This window comes from Sinocyclocheilus anshuiensis, unplaced genomic scaffold, assembly GCF_001515605.1.
Source record: "Sinocyclocheilus anshuiensis isolate Anshui unplaced genomic scaffold, SAMN03320099.WGS_v1.1 scaffold918, whole genome shotgun sequence".
NCBI classification, from domain to species: domain Eukaryota; kingdom Metazoa; phylum Chordata; class Actinopteri; order Cypriniformes; family Cyprinidae; genus Sinocyclocheilus; species Sinocyclocheilus anshuiensis.
The window spans coordinates 796,331-811,277 of record NW_015540946.1 but is presented as its reverse complement, the minus strand read 5'-3'; the positions used below and the strand labels follow the sequence as shown (position 1 = coordinate 811,277).

The 14,947-nt window shown below is 40.7% G+C and overlaps 1 protein-coding gene across 1 annotated transcript in view; it reads right to left on the bottom strand.

The window, feature by feature from the left end:
• LOC107689818 (baculoviral IAP repeat-containing protein 6-like) overlaps nt 1-14,947 on the bottom strand; it is a 118,795-nt gene that overhangs the window by 64,824 nt on the left and 39,024 nt on the right. Inside the window, exons 17-48 of the mRNA XM_016487983.1 lie at nt 13,866-14,027; nt 13,646-13,777; nt 13,402-13,499; nt 13,056-13,203; nt 12,826-12,959; nt 12,595-12,729; nt 12,069-12,256; nt 11,667-11,972; nt 11,311-11,410; nt 10,883-11,097; nt 10,544-10,752; nt 9,615-9,961; nt 9,272-9,491; nt 9,034-9,170; nt 8,826-8,963; nt 8,263-8,393; nt 8,027-8,158; nt 7,688-7,903; nt 6,877-7,060; nt 6,601-6,771; nt 6,025-6,158; nt 5,245-5,404; nt 5,047-5,163; nt 4,475-4,629; nt 3,265-3,382; nt 2,374-2,484; nt 2,022-2,152; nt 1,801-1,928; nt 1,144-1,709; nt 703-878; nt 388-484; nt 99-293 (exon numbers count right to left, since the gene is read on the bottom strand). Coding sequence (XP_016343469.1) covers nt 99-293; nt 388-484; nt 703-878; nt 1,144-1,709; nt 1,801-1,928; nt 2,022-2,152; nt 2,374-2,484; nt 3,265-3,382; nt 4,475-4,629; nt 5,047-5,163; nt 5,245-5,404; nt 6,025-6,158; nt 6,601-6,771; nt 6,877-7,060; nt 7,688-7,903; nt 8,027-8,158; nt 8,263-8,393; nt 8,826-8,963; nt 9,034-9,170; nt 9,272-9,491; nt 9,615-9,961; nt 10,544-10,752; nt 10,883-11,097; nt 11,311-11,410; nt 11,667-11,972; nt 12,069-12,256; nt 12,595-12,729; nt 12,826-12,959; nt 13,056-13,203; nt 13,402-13,499; nt 13,646-13,777; nt 13,866-14,027 — 5,591 coding nt within the window. The remainder of the gene's footprint in view (nt 1-98; nt 294-387; nt 485-702; nt 879-1,143; nt 1,710-1,800; nt 1,929-2,021; nt 2,153-2,373; nt 2,485-3,264; nt 3,383-4,474; nt 4,630-5,046; nt 5,164-5,244; nt 5,405-6,024; nt 6,159-6,600; nt 6,772-6,876; nt 7,061-7,687; nt 7,904-8,026; nt 8,159-8,262; nt 8,394-8,825; nt 8,964-9,033; nt 9,171-9,271; nt 9,492-9,614; nt 9,962-10,543; nt 10,753-10,882; nt 11,098-11,310; nt 11,411-11,666; nt 11,973-12,068; nt 12,257-12,594; nt 12,730-12,825; nt 12,960-13,055; nt 13,204-13,401; nt 13,500-13,645; nt 13,778-13,865; nt 14,028-14,947) is intronic.

Sequence of the window (14,947 nt, the reverse complement as noted above, 5' to 3'; positions counted from 1 at the left end):
ACAACATCAACGTTGAATATAAATACATTTTAATACTTAAACAGACGTTTATATGAAAAGACGGGGTTATGACTCAAAATAAAGCATGCTTGCTGTACCAAGAGGGGCGAAGTTGTGCAGTCCTTCTGCATTGTCTGGTTCTGAGGTAAGCACTCGTGCTTTCAGGCTGCCATCTGCTGCTTTACCAGGCCCAGAGTCCAGGAACTTCATGATAGTGGACACCATACTGCGTGCTGTGTTCACGATGGCTCGTGTGCTGGTGACCATGTTGTTACAGATGAGCTGCACACCACCTAAATGCACACACACACACACACAAAGAGTCAGAACATACAGACCAGCTCAAACAGAGTTTTATCTCTTTAGAAAGTGTTAGTGTTGGCATACCCATGTCATGGAAGGCTTTCAAAGCCTCGCTGGTGTCAAGCACTCTCAAAATAAACCACAGTAAAGGCTCAGAGAGCTGACATGTTGATAGAGACCCCTGTTTAAAAAAATAATAATAACACTTAACATTGTCATGATGCAATGACAAAGCATATTGATGGCTTGTTTAGTTTTATATTACGTCCTTATATACTGAATGTCTGTCCTCTAAAATGTGAAAATTATTTGAATGCGTGTTCATGTTTTTTTAAGCCCACAACATACTAGAATAGACCATGTTTTGTGTTCTCTCAGTTTGTCTGTGACGAGTCTTACCTGTCGGCCCATATACCCACAGGCCATGTAAGTGAGAATGGGCTGCAGCATGACCTGGACAGATGTGGCTCTTTTACTCAAAGTAGTCAGGATAGTGAAGAGGCCATCGCCCACCGAGATGGCATCCAACCCACCATGAAAGTTCTCATGTTTGGTTAGGTGGAGCCCACTAGCACCTAAAAAGAGAGAAAAAACACATCAGCAAAAGAAGAAATGCATGAAATTCGGTTTCAAGGTTTTGAAATAAGTCTCTTATTCTCACCAAAGCGGCATTTAATTGATCAAAAATACAGTCATATTGTGAAATTACTAAAATTTTAAATAAGTTTTCTATTTGAATTCATTTAAAAATGTAATTTATTTCTGTTATGACAAGCTGAACTTTCAGCAGCCATTACTAGTCTTCTTAGTCTTGTCCTTGTTAAATAAAGAAAGTAGTACCAATTATCATGGCCATGGCACTGCTGTTGCACTGCCCCAATGCCGACAAGATCTGACTCATAATCTGCTGATTGGCCAAAACCAGGTCTGCCACACCCGCAGCTGGTCCCTGGTGCTGAGCTGTGCCTGCCGCCCCACACTCTTTGCTTCCACACACTTTTTCTTCATCAGACACGCTGTCAGTGGCTCCACCCGCTGGAGGCAGCCTCCCACTGAACTCCCGATCACCTGACAGTGGCAGCATCACCAAAGCATTGACCAGCTTCAGGAGGTCAAACATCAGCTGGTCTCGTGTGGTTTCGCCACACACAGCCTTCGCATCGCCGGGGCGAATGATATTGGCGAACAGGCCCCCGAAACAGGCACGAGCACCCACAGAACTGTCCAAACCACTGCGTGAGACCAGCTTATCTGAGCAAGTGATGTAGTGGTGAACCAGAAAGGTGACGGATTCAATGACAGCCAAGATGGTGGTCACAGAAACCACTTCAAAGTTTTGTTCCAGGGTGAACTCCAAAAGCTTCACCTGTGCATCTAATGGACCCTGACCAGACTGGAATGGACCCCTATAAGCAGATAAAATGATAAAAAAGACAACAACCACAAATGATTAACAAGCACCAGTTTAATTACATAAATGGTGAATTAATGATCTACCTCTCCGTTGACAGGATGTGCAACAGTTTAAGCAGGAATTCGCTGAACATCTGTGGACATGTGGAGGACAGGTGCACCTGCAACCTGGTTAAAAATTCCTGCAAGGCTTGTGTTGCAGTGGGGCCGACCTGGAAAGAGAGAGGAAGACAAGTATGTGAGGCATTTACCAAATATATCATTATGAAACCAGTCATGCGCGTAATCTTCATTAAGCTCAATACCTGTGAGCTGTGCTGGCTGGTGCCATGAGGGTTCCCTCCAGATAGGAAGCGCACAAGCACGTGCACAAGTGTGGGGTCAGACACCATCTGCTGGGCTGTGCTCTCCTGCACACCTATCCCACTGCTGGAGGCTGCAGATGCAACACACACATTATAAGCGAGGTTAATCCGAAAGTGTGTCACCAGACTGTTTGCTTTTATAATCAGGTTGTGGAGGGGTAACACAACACGGATCTGCTAAGCTGGCGGGAAAACCCACATATAGGTCTCCCCGTGGGAGCACCCAAACATCTGAGTGCGTCCAGAAACACACCAGATGAACAAAGACAGGCTGGGCCAATCAGATACTCACCACTAGCAGGCATATTAGTCATGAGGGTGAGACTGTGCAGTACAAGACACCATGTTTTCAGAGAGGTGTTGGGGTACCAGGCCAACACTGACAGGAAACTGCTGATGGAGGCTGAGAGACAAGAATTACAGTCAATTATAAGCATTACAAAATCCACACTGAAGTTAATGAGGGAAAGTGAACGATCTAACCCGCTCCTGTGTTTCTTTTGCTGATTATTACCATTGCTCTCCTTATTTTTTTAATGCATTTATTTTTAAACATTTTTAATCTTTAAAGTTTCTTTTTAAAATATTAATCTTTTTCCATCGCATATCGCTTTTTACAATTTTTCTCAATTCATTTACTATTTTTATTGTTGCACTACTTTCTTTGTGCGCAGCTAATCAGAATATTTGCAATGCACCAAATACTGCTTCACTTCAGTAGACATGTTTACATGCACTAATTTTTATCAATCATAATAAATCTAATCTGATTTCGGATTTTGAAAGTTCTGTTAATATGAATCCTAAACGCTGTAATCCTATTCACATATTCGTTTACAAGTGCATTATATATGTTCCAAACAAACTTCAGGTTTGGAAGTAAACATACTCATGTTCATATGACGCGAAATGTATCTAAACATTTTACATATGTGCAAGGTATTTTTGAATTTGAGCGCTTTTCAGTCCAATTCTTTTGGTGTAGGTAAACGTAGGTAGTGAGACTGACATTTGTTAAAGTGTGAAAATTATTTCAGCAGGTTACTAGCTGTATCCTTGGTCATAGTAACACATAAAACCAACTGTTCAATTTAAGATCCTGTAGAAATCAACAGTCCAATCTCCTCAACAATACACTAATACCTTCAGATCAAAGTGTTCTATCAGTTGGTGAATGTCACACCTTGGTTAAGGGGGATTGTGGGCACTCTGCTGGCGTTAAAGAGGAAGATGTCTGAGCCACTCTCCTCAGAGCAGGAACTCAAACTCAGAGTCAACCACAGCTGCAGCAAAGACTCCAACTAGACAGACAGAGATAAAGATGGTGCGATTCTGTAACTTCTCTGAGTAAAAAATAATTCAGGAATTGAGATTTAAAGGGATATTTCATCCAAAAATGAAAATTAGCCCATTATTTACTCACCCTCAAGCCATCCTAGGTGTATATGACTTCCTTCTTTCAGATGAATCCAATCGGAGTTATATTAAAAATTGTCTTTGATCTTCCAAGCTGTTTAATGGCAGTCAGCGGGTGTTGCAGTGCTTCAGTCCAAAAAAAAAGTGAAATAAAGCGCATCCATCCATAATAAAAAGTGCCTCACACAGCTCCGGGGGGTGAACAAAGGCGTCCTGTAGCGAATTGATGCGTTTTTGTAAGAAAAATATCCATATTCAAAACGCAATAATCACTTTAATTTAGCTTGCGCCAACAGTTGTACACGGAAGCAGCTCCAGGAGGATGACGTAAGATGTCGGCATTGCGCGTGCGCCGGTGAGTCTCGTGAAAATCAACGTTTATGTACAGGAGCAAAGGAAGCAAAGTTTCCTTACTTCTCTCCTCTTGGCTTATATCGAAATATTCCGACATTCTTCTTTACAAATCCACATTTTGTACTTCTAATTCGAGACCGTTGCTTTGTTTTGATCTCTCCCCTGCGCTTCCGCGTTCGTCACTTCTGAGCGGCGCATGCGCAACGCAGACGTCTACGTCATCCGCCCGGAGCTGCTTCCGTGTACAACAGTGAGCGCAAGCTAGATTAAATTGATTACGTTTTAATATGGTTATTTTTCTTACAAAAACGCAACGATTCGCTACAGGACTTTGTTCACCCCCCGGAGCTGTGTGAGGCACTTTTTATTATGGATGGATGCTCTTTATTTCACTTATTTTGGACTGATGAACTGCAACACCCGCTGACTGCCATTAAACAGCTTGGAAGATCATAGACAATTTTTTATATAACTCCGACTGGATTCATCTGAAAGAAGAAAGTCATACACCTAGGATGCCTTGAGGGTGAGTAATTCATGGGCTAATTTTCATTTTTGGGTGAACTATCCCTTTAAGGGTAAACTCAGTAAATGAAAGTGACAAATCCAGACTGTGCCCGCACCTGAACATGATGCACTTGCAATAAAGAGAAGAGTTTGTTGAAGCAGGTGCTCAACATGGGGATGGAAGAGGCTTGTACCATCAGACTGCTACTGGGGGGAGAGCTATGGAATCCACGCAAAAGAGAGTCATCTGTCCCGTTTGCAGACTGGGTCACTTAAAAAAAAGAAGAGAAAAAAAGACCATGAGGAGTGGGGACGATATTAGTTTAATTAAGTCGAATCACTTTAGAAAAAACAAAACAAAACAAAAACACATGGCTCCCACACATTTGTACCAGTGAAATTTACTTTAACAATTATTAGTAATTACCAGAAAAGAAAATTTGATAAAAATGTAAAAAAAGGTAGTTTAGCTCACAATTTCTGCAAAAAAGAAATGTTTTAGAACCAAGTCTGAAAAATGTATACTCACTATACACTATTCAAGATTTCATTATTTAATAAATGGATAACTTTTTCAGTGCTGGAAATAATATATAAATAATAAACATTAAAAAAAAAAAAATTTCTTTGATATTTCCAGATTTTCCTTTACTGCGGGAACCCTGTACACATGCTTTTGTTTGTGTACCAGAAGGAGATGTGGACGTTAGCGCCTGCAGTATTGCGTCTGCCTCCAGTGTTGCCATCATCTTCAGCATGAGTTCTGCCTGCTGTTCTAATCCCACTTCCAGTCGAGCGTCCAGTGCTGGGATAAAAAATTAAGGTGCTTTACCACTCAGATTTTATTATAGCTTTTATTTTATTGATTTATTTTGACACTTCTCACCCTGAGACACAGACACTGAGAGGTTCTGAGATCCAGGCTTCTCTGTCGTGGCAGCCGCAGGGGGTTTGGACACAGGTATGCCCACACCCCCTGTGTAGGGGTTATAACTGTATGAGCCGTAGTCAGCACCCCAGTAATCGTACCAGGTACTACTGATCGGCTGCAAGAGAGAACATAAAGAAACAAAAAAACAAAAAACAAAAACAATCTCAGATACTCGTCTCTGAGGAAAAACTGAAAAATACTTTACTGGAAAAGCTGTTAAAACATTGGCTTTGTGTAAAACAGCTCTAAATATTACAACCAAACTAATCGTTAATTACATAATGCATGCAAGATAGAGGTGAAACAGTTAATTGCAGAGTTCACTTCCCACAGTTCTTTATGCATGTTTATACCATGTAACTACGAGAATAAATGTTGTGTGAATTATAATTTGTCTATTTTCAATAGTAATTATTATGGTATTATGGTTATTTTCCATGTTGCTAAATCGCTGTACTTTAAGACATTTCACAATGTAAATGTCTGTAAACAGTGTGCTACATTTTCTAGCAATTGTGATAAGAGCTTTTGCAAGAAAATTAGTAATCGGATGGGTATGAGAAAGTCAAGATGCTAAAATATGGGTTAAGACAATAATATGGGCTATCAATGTAGCCCATATTTTAGCAATGTGCTAAAATAAAACAGTGACCACAGAACCGTGAGAAATTTTAACCATTACACCCCTAATGCTGAAAGACAGAAAAGGAAAGATAAAGAGAACGAGGTCCATACCTTGAAAACCTTGGCGGCGAGTGGATCTTTTTCCAAATCAATATCTAAAGGATCAATATCAACATCCATCAAGTCTTGTAGCAAGTCAAAGTCAATGTCTTTATCTTTTTCCAAAGATGACAGTGGAGAAGCACCTTTGGGCAACGAAAAGACCTTTAATATTGCAAGAGCAGCATACCAAGAGAAGCAACTACACAGACAGCCTTCTTTAGGACGTCCAGCTGTCAAACTTCTCTTAGACCGACAGGGCGCCCGAACAGCGGATTGTTGACCCATTTTGAATAAGTTTTGACATAAATCTAACCCAATAATAAAATGACCAGCAGCTATAGGTTTTACATGTATATAGAATCAAAATCATCTGCACTGTTCCAACCTCCTGTCCACTGCATTATACCACTATTACATATTATAAAAAAGCAAACACAAAAAAATACACATGCAGCTCATCTAAGAGAGGAAAACAAACTAATAAACAACAGAAACAAAAGAAAAGTGAGGGTCCGTGTGAGGTGACGTGCTATTCGGGCGGAGTTACCAACGCACTTTGGAACACAGAGGATGTCCCGGGTGTACCTGCGATGATATCGGGTCCCAGAGGCTCATCGATGGTCTCCACCAGTGGGATGGGGGTCGGCTGGGGGAGCGAGTCATCGGAATCCACCACTACAGAGGAAGAGGCGGCCCCAGCCTCATCAGCCCCCGCCCCCTCCATCCCATCCACACACACCGGAGACAATAGCTCTCCTGCAAACAGTTACAACATCTAAATATAAAACATGGATATGTAAAACATGTATGACAGTCTGTGGGCCACTGAGACAGCTGAGAACATCTAAAACACACACACACCTGTAAGAATGTCCTGCAGCATGCAGGTGAGAGAGTACTGGGCCCAGGCTCCGCCCCATGAGATGTCCGCGCGGTTGAAGTCCGTTCCCACCAGTAACAGCAGTAACCTCTCCAGCTGCTGCTCTGAAACCACCTCACACAGGTGGATTGTGGGTCGTGTTGCATTTGCTATTCTGGCCAATACCTAAGCAGATGGATGAGATTTTGAATTTTTAAAGATAGACATTGTCTAAAACATACCCGATCATTCAAAAATTTGAAGTCAGACTGATTTTTTTTAAAGAAATTGATACTTTTTTTCAGCAAGGATGCATTAAGCTGATCAAAAATGACAGTAAAGACATTTGTGTTTCTATTCAAATAAATGCGGGGTTTTTTTTTAGTTTGTATTCATCATAGAATCCTGAAAAAAATGTAGCACTGCTTCCACAAAAATCAGCAGCAAAATCTTTTTAACATTTTTAACATTGATATTAATAAGAAAAAATTACTGAGCACCAAATCAGAATATTAAAGTGATTTCTAATGCATAATGTGACAATGAAGACTGGAGTAATGGCTGTTGATCTTTCCATCATATAAATAATTTTAGCCCATTTAAAAAAATAAAACAGCTCATTTAAATTGTAATAGTATTTCACAATATTTTAGTTTTACTGTATTTTTGATCAAATAAATGCATTATTTGTATTCTTTGTAAATGCATTCTTTGAAAAAATATATTTTTTTACCTTTTAATGGTAGTGTACCAAAATTAAATAGCATTTAAAAAAGCACACTTTTTTTCTGTATGTCAAAAACTATGTTGCACCTTGCAGACAAACAGTAGCAGGTCTGCGTGACAGGTAAAGTCCATGGAGAGGAGGAAGAGAGCGAGCTTCTGGACGACGCAGATGCAGCGCTCGTGAGATAGCGTGAAGGGCAGGAGCTCCACCTCAGGGGTCTCTTTTGCCACTGACGCCTCTGAGTCCAAGGTAGAGCGTGGCCATTCGGCTGTCCGCCTCAAACGGATCAGATCTTTAAAGTGCTGCCAAAGGAAAAGAACCACAGGGATAATGTTACGATCTGTTCAAAGGCTACTTTTATCACTGAATGTTGTCCCACACCCATCCCTAAGGGACACGGAGTTGAGAAAAGTTTGGATTCTCACCTTGGATGTGGCTTGTTTGAGTTTGGCTTGTTCCACCAGCAGCTTGTAGGAGGAGCCTTTGTTGCTCTGAATTTTCTCTTTCTCGATTTGCTCTACTAAAGCCTTCTGTTTGGCTTTCAATAAATTCAACTGCTGAAATTAAAGGAGAATTGATTAACATCCACACTACAAGTAGAAAGGAAAATATTTCAAGTTCAGATATATAAGCACAGGATGTTTGTGTGAGACACATTTACCTGTTTATGGTGGACTAGCTGTTTGCGGATCTTGCGTGAATATAGCCGATCTAAACTGCTGTTGTTGCCTTTGGCAGATCTGCTTGGGTTATGAGACTGCAGACTGTTGTTTATGAAACTCCACTGGTTCCCTGGTGTGATTGGAAAGAGGAAAACAGACACATTACCAGTGAAGAAACATCTCTATACAGTATGCACACTACCATTCAAAAATTTGGGGTCAGTTTTTTTTTTTTAAGAAATTAATATTTTTATTCAGAAAGGACACATTAAACTGAACAAAAGTGGCAGATGAAAACATATCAGAATGATTTCTGAAGGATCATGTGACACTGTGGCTGGTGAAAATTCAGCTTTGCTATCACAGAAAGAATTAGATTTGATTAGATATTAAAATAGAAAATAGCTATTTTAATTGTAATAATATTTTAGAATTTTGTTTTTAGCATGAGAGACTTTAAAAACATTTTAAAAATCTTACCAACCACAAAACTTGTGGAGAGTAGTGTATACAAAACACTGGATTTTCAGTTTTTATGCTTGTCCAGGCCTAAGAATCTCACCAGTAAAGGATCTTTCTCTGTCTTTAGACCCCAGAGGTTTCTTAGCTGCAGTGGCTTCATCTTCCACACTCGCCACATAGTCGAGTAGTCGAGAGACCAGCATGACCACCCAGCTGACCATGGGGATATCCAACACACCTATAAACACACACAAAACTGTAACATAACCATAAATGCACATTCCCAATTCTCATTCTCAAACACGCACCTTCTGTCCTGCGGGGCTGTGATGCGCTAGTCTGTTGCAGAGGCGATAACAGTGTGTCCAGAAGGTTCAACAAACCCTCTAAAACCCCACTGTTACCCAAAGATCTTTGGCCAATACAGGACAGCAACATAAATACCCTGAGGAAACGACAAGACGGATAAACATGAAGTCTGAGTATCCTCGGGAATAGTTCTGATAATTTTATACAACTTCTGCAAGAGTGTGTTGTTTGTGTTACCTGTCCTGAGGGAAGATGAGCAGCTGCTCGGAGTTGTAGAGCTCCTGCAGGACGTTGGACAAGAATTGGCCCCACCACCTCTCGCCTCCACACAGCTGCACCAGCAGCAGACCTGCATGCAGACGGATCTTAGGAGTTCCACTGATGCACAGCTGTTTAAAGAGCTCCTCACACGCCTGGGCGTGAAATGTGTTCTGCAACACTGAGGGCACAGAGTGACCTGAGCAAGAGAGAGGGAAACATTCATTCTGACATTAAAACTGAAGGACTGGAATAAGGTCAATTCAAATGTAATGTCACTTTAAAAAAGTCAGGTGGTGTTGGGAGCGGCTGCCTCCCTCACCATTACAGCAGTGCAGCAGGCTGAGCAGCGTGTCCAACAGGTATCTGATGATAGTTCTGAGCTGCTCGGTAGAAGAGTTCTGGACCAGCTCTCTGGGGTCGTAGTTCTCGGGCAGGTGTTTCCGGGTGGCTCCCAGAGACACACGCAACCTTTGGACAGCGTGGTGCGCCAGGTTGAGCTGCAGCTGGAGCTGAATGCACTCTTGGTAGGCAGAGAAAACACGGGAATCCTCCTCAACGGCTTTATCGGGCTTGCGCAGGAAGTACTGTGCATTATTAGCACTGTTAAGAGGTGGCAGGTCAATGTTCTGAAGTAGTGTCTCAAGTCGATGAGAGGCCAGATTATACCTATAAGAGATTAGCATATTTAATACAGCATAAATTCCACCTATACCATTTGTGCAAAATGAAAACTTGCATTAAAAATTTTAACGAAATCTTTTAATTATTAGCACTTATTACAGTGTAATTCTAAATACATGACCATTCAAAAGTTTGGGGTTTGTAAGATTTTTAAATATTTTTGAAAAATTGTCTCTTATGTTCACCAAGGCTGCATAATTTAAAATAAACATTTAAAATACGTGTTTTCTATTCTAATATGTGTAAAAATATAATTTATTCCTGTGATGGCAAAGCTGAATTTTCAGAACAGTTTTTCTACATAATATTTTTGTGGAAACCATGATTTTCTTTTTTCTCAGGATTCTTTGATGAATAGAAAGTTTAAAAGAACAGTCAAATTAAATTTTTTTAACGTTATATGTCTTTACTGTAACTTTTGTTCAACTTAACATGTTCCTGCTGAAGAAAAGTAAGAATTTCCTTAAAAAAAATAAAATAAAAACTAAATAAAACTTGCTCACCCCAAATTTTGAATGGTAGTGAATGGCAGCTCATTTAAAATTCTGAATTTGCAGCCTCACTGACCTGCACTGAATGTCTTCCTGTAGGGCCACCATCATTGACAAATGTTGATCCAGATCTGGCTGACTGGCAGCTTCGCTCTCTCCCCTCAGAGGATCATGCATCAGCTTCAGTTCACTTTCCCATGGCAGGATATAGGTGTGGCCATAATAAAAACCCAATGGGATTTTAGCCCGGGCATTAGTGCTGCCATATCGACCAATCACAGTGATCTGGGAGAGGGGCACAGAATGAGTGACAGTGATGTCTCAATATAAGAATGATATTCTCTGCATTAAAGCTCACAGAAAACAAACTGCTATGAGCCCTGTACACATTTGATTATGATAAACGTGTATAAACCTTCATGAATCTGCAGACGGGAGGTGGCAGCAAGTCATGCAGAATCAGCGAGTGTGTGCTGATATCTGTGGCGACCACGAGTCGCCTCCCATCCACCTCCTCCCCAAGAGTCCAAATGTCGATGGAAAGGGAGGCCAAGTCAGCACATGTGGGGATTAGTGCATCCGTCAGCAACACCGGTCGGCCGAAATCTAGAGTCACAAACCGTCTAGCACCTACAGAGAAAAGACATTGTCTTTACGTCAAAGATCACACGATCCAAATATGTACACCAAAACATATAGCCAAAGCAAATGCTAGATTTTGTATATTATTATGAAAAAAAGTTAAGTCATCCTTCCAATTCCCTTGGAAGTTTTCTGGGACCCCTCAGAGGGCCACAAGGTTGAGAACCACTGCTCTAGTGTGAGGGCTAAAGTGGCAAGTACCTGAATGCATTCGTTCGATTATTATGGACTGGTGTGGTGGAGGTTGTAGAAAGTGAGAGGCCTGTGAGATTGCCAATGCCAGGCCACTTCCTATGGGGTTCTGCAATGACAACACACACACACACACATACATACACATTAGCTGAACACAACCCACAAGTTTAACTACAGAAAGTAAATAAACAACACACAGCCCCTTACAGGAAAATAACATTTATGCTACATTACCAACTAGCCTCTGCTACTGTGCTCAAATTTGTCACTAAATCAATTTTGGAGGATATTTGATAAATAATAACAATAATAATCATTTAAACAGTATGAATATACAAGCAGAGGAGGTTTTCAAAACTTACTGGTTTGGCTTTCTGTGTGTTTTTATTCTGTGCTGAAAGGTTCACAGGTGGAGCATCAATGACAGATCCTGGGAAGAGCTGAGCCAGTTCCACACCAATAGCCGCAGACACTGCCTCATTCGGTGGGGTGAGAGGAGGCGTCATGAACAGCGGTGTAGTTTTAGGGGTGGGCGGGATGACGTCAGAGGGGTGGATGAAGAAGCCTGGGGCAGAGGATGGGTTGGATGGCGCAGAGTTGACAATGCCTGATGCTGCGGTGGCTGCCGCTGAGGTGGTTTGGTGAAGTTTGGCCTCCAGCTTCGCCTTCTGTTTCAAGAGATAACCAATTACATAAAGTCATAAAGTACTGAATTAATCGAGACATCAAGATTAAAATGAATAAAGAATGCATTAATGTATGACCTGCTGCTGGAGTTTCAGAAGCTGTTGCTGCTTCTCCTGAAGAACTTGAAGCTGCTGTTCGGCAGACACCATTGCATGAGACAGAGACTGCAGGGCCACCTGTGCAGCTGAGCTAAGGGCCGTTGACGCCTCGCCAACCGTCCCAGCAGACAGCCCTGTCATTGTGGGTGTCACGCCAAAGGTGCTCACTGTAGAAGATCGTAAAGGGAAACAGGCTTTAACACTAAAGGTGCAGTCACATTTACTGGTGCTCAGCGAAATTTTTCATGCAAAATTCAATAATTTAAATAGAAATCAGATCAAGTTTCACATGACTGTCAAAACGTTTTTGCAGATTTTAGGAGTTGCTTGCTTGGCTGCTTGGTTTGAAAGTGACATTTGTGTGAGCTGTGCTTCATGCTACACTAGTTTCTGCAAGTGACCACACCTTAAAAGATGAGGTCCATGATGACACACAGTTAGTGGTAAAAACAACAAGATGTGAAAGAGAGGAAAAGGAAAGTGGGATATATACCGGTGAACATACTTGCATCATCCCTCTCCACCCTGGTGCCATCACTGGTGGAGACGCAAGTAAAGTGCAGGGGTTCGACCTCCAGCAGGCCGGTTAGAGCAGTAAAACTGCCCTCTGCTGCCCCACTGCTGTTCACCTTCCCATTACCTGACATTAGACCCAAAAACCATTAAATGTTTGTCTTTCCAATTTTGATATTTATTGATGAATGTAAGTGCATGAGGGAAGAATGCATTGGCACACCTGAGAGAATATCGGACAAGTCAATCTCATCCGACTGGACCCCAATGCTGCTGTTGTAGGCATTCTTACAGGAAGACCCGCTCACCTCCAGGTCAAACAGTACGGGGTCAAATGGAGACCCATACAGACCATATCTGAATAGAGATGACCATGACAAAATTTCATTTCCTTAAAACGATCACTTCTACATGCTCAGAAAAAGCTTTTTTGAACAAATAAATAAAGCTGACCTGGTCTGCAACAGCGCCTCAAGTGGAGTCAGGCGGTCTTGCAGCTGCCGAGAGACAGCAGTGAGCAGAGAGGCGCAAGCGGTACTGCAGTCGGCCAGGTCCTCATCTTTCACATAATTTAACAGGACAAAGTACCAAAAGACAGATCCTGAAGGACAAAGAAAGACAGGAACACAAGCGTTTTAACATTTTAAATTAAATAAGTATCAATTTTTTTTAATACTTAAGAAGTTAATACTTTAAGTATTGTTTAATAAATAGTTTAAATTTTTGGAATGAAACAGTCTCATCACTATAACAAATATTAAAAGGCACTATACATTTACAACTATAAAAAAAAAATTACCTCCTGTGGCAGCAGCAGGCAAATAAGGCATATTATCCAGAAGAGCTTTAAACAGAGCCTGGCCAAAACCCTGCTGACTGGGGTCTCCTTTACCGGTACTAAAATGTGAAAGACATTTATCCATTAAGCTTAATGAACAAGACACCACTGTATCTGCACGTTAACTGGACAGTCTAGTTCATCAGTTCTACAATGAGACTATAATAAGACTGAAGATCAGAAAATAGTGAGGCTGCAAACTCACCTAATACAAAGTGCAAGAAAGCGAGAGCATTTATGAGCTATACTGCGTCCAGCCTCAAAGAAACATGCCCTGATGATGTCTGTCAGCCGTCTCCTAGTTTTAGTCAAAAGCCCCTCCTTTCCCTCTCTCAAACTAAAGGACAAAGGATTATAAAATTCACTAAAAGAGGCAAAAGATAAAACTGAAAGACTAAAAATGCAGACGCACAGTGAAGCCTCACCTGCAGGGTCCGTTGGAGTAAACCCCTGCCAGCCAGCAGAGGATGTCCAAAATGAGACTCTGACAGTGTTCTGAACTCTGCCCGTCTTCTCCACGCTTACACAAACCTCTTAGCAGCTTTTCATGGAGCTCAGGAAACTGAAGCATTGCACAGCGTTGCACTCTGGGAAATAAAAGCAGACAGACAGCACATTCAGACAATGGGCTGGCTGTTGTATTCCTTAAAATGCATCACTGAAACAGGGTAATAATTGCTTTCTTAATGTGCAAACTAACACATGCATACACTACCGTTCAAACACTTGAGTGTCAGTAAGATTTTTTTTAAAGGAAATGTATATATTTATTCAACAAGAATGCATTACATTGATCAAAACCGACAACAGAGACACTTTTATTTTAACAAAGACATTTTTTTATTATTTCTTTCAAATGCTGTTCTGTTGAACTTTCTATTCATCAAGGATTCCAGGAAAAAAATTATCTATCACCACAAAAATATTAAGCAGATCTACTGCTATTCAACATTGATAATAAGAAACTTGAGCACCAAATCAGCATATTAGAATGATTTCTGAAGGATCATGTGACACTGAAGACTGGGGTAATGGCTGCTGGAAATTATGCTTTGCCTTCACAGGAATTAATTATATATTAAAATTATATTCTGTCCAACTGGTTGGTCTCTGAGCAATTTATCTAAAAACAACATATTATAGCCTATGGCCCTAAAGACTTTATATAAAACATCAATGTTATGTCATAATATGTCAGACAGATACCGCAACTGAATTTAAAATCATTGTAATAAATTCTCAGTTGGTATGATGGCAATAATAAGTAACAACTCCTCAAATCAACATCAAATGTAAAAATAGATGTAAATTATGCAAGATATAACAATAAATGTTCTAATAGTATTGCTTATTGGGATTTTTTTTTTTAATCCAGAGTTTTCAGTTCTGATTTTTTTTTTTTATGAAAATCCACTTAATATTAGCTATACATTCAATGGCACTCTTCTCTAAAACAGTGAATATACAGTTATATGACAGTTACATGTAATTACATTGTCTGCAAATG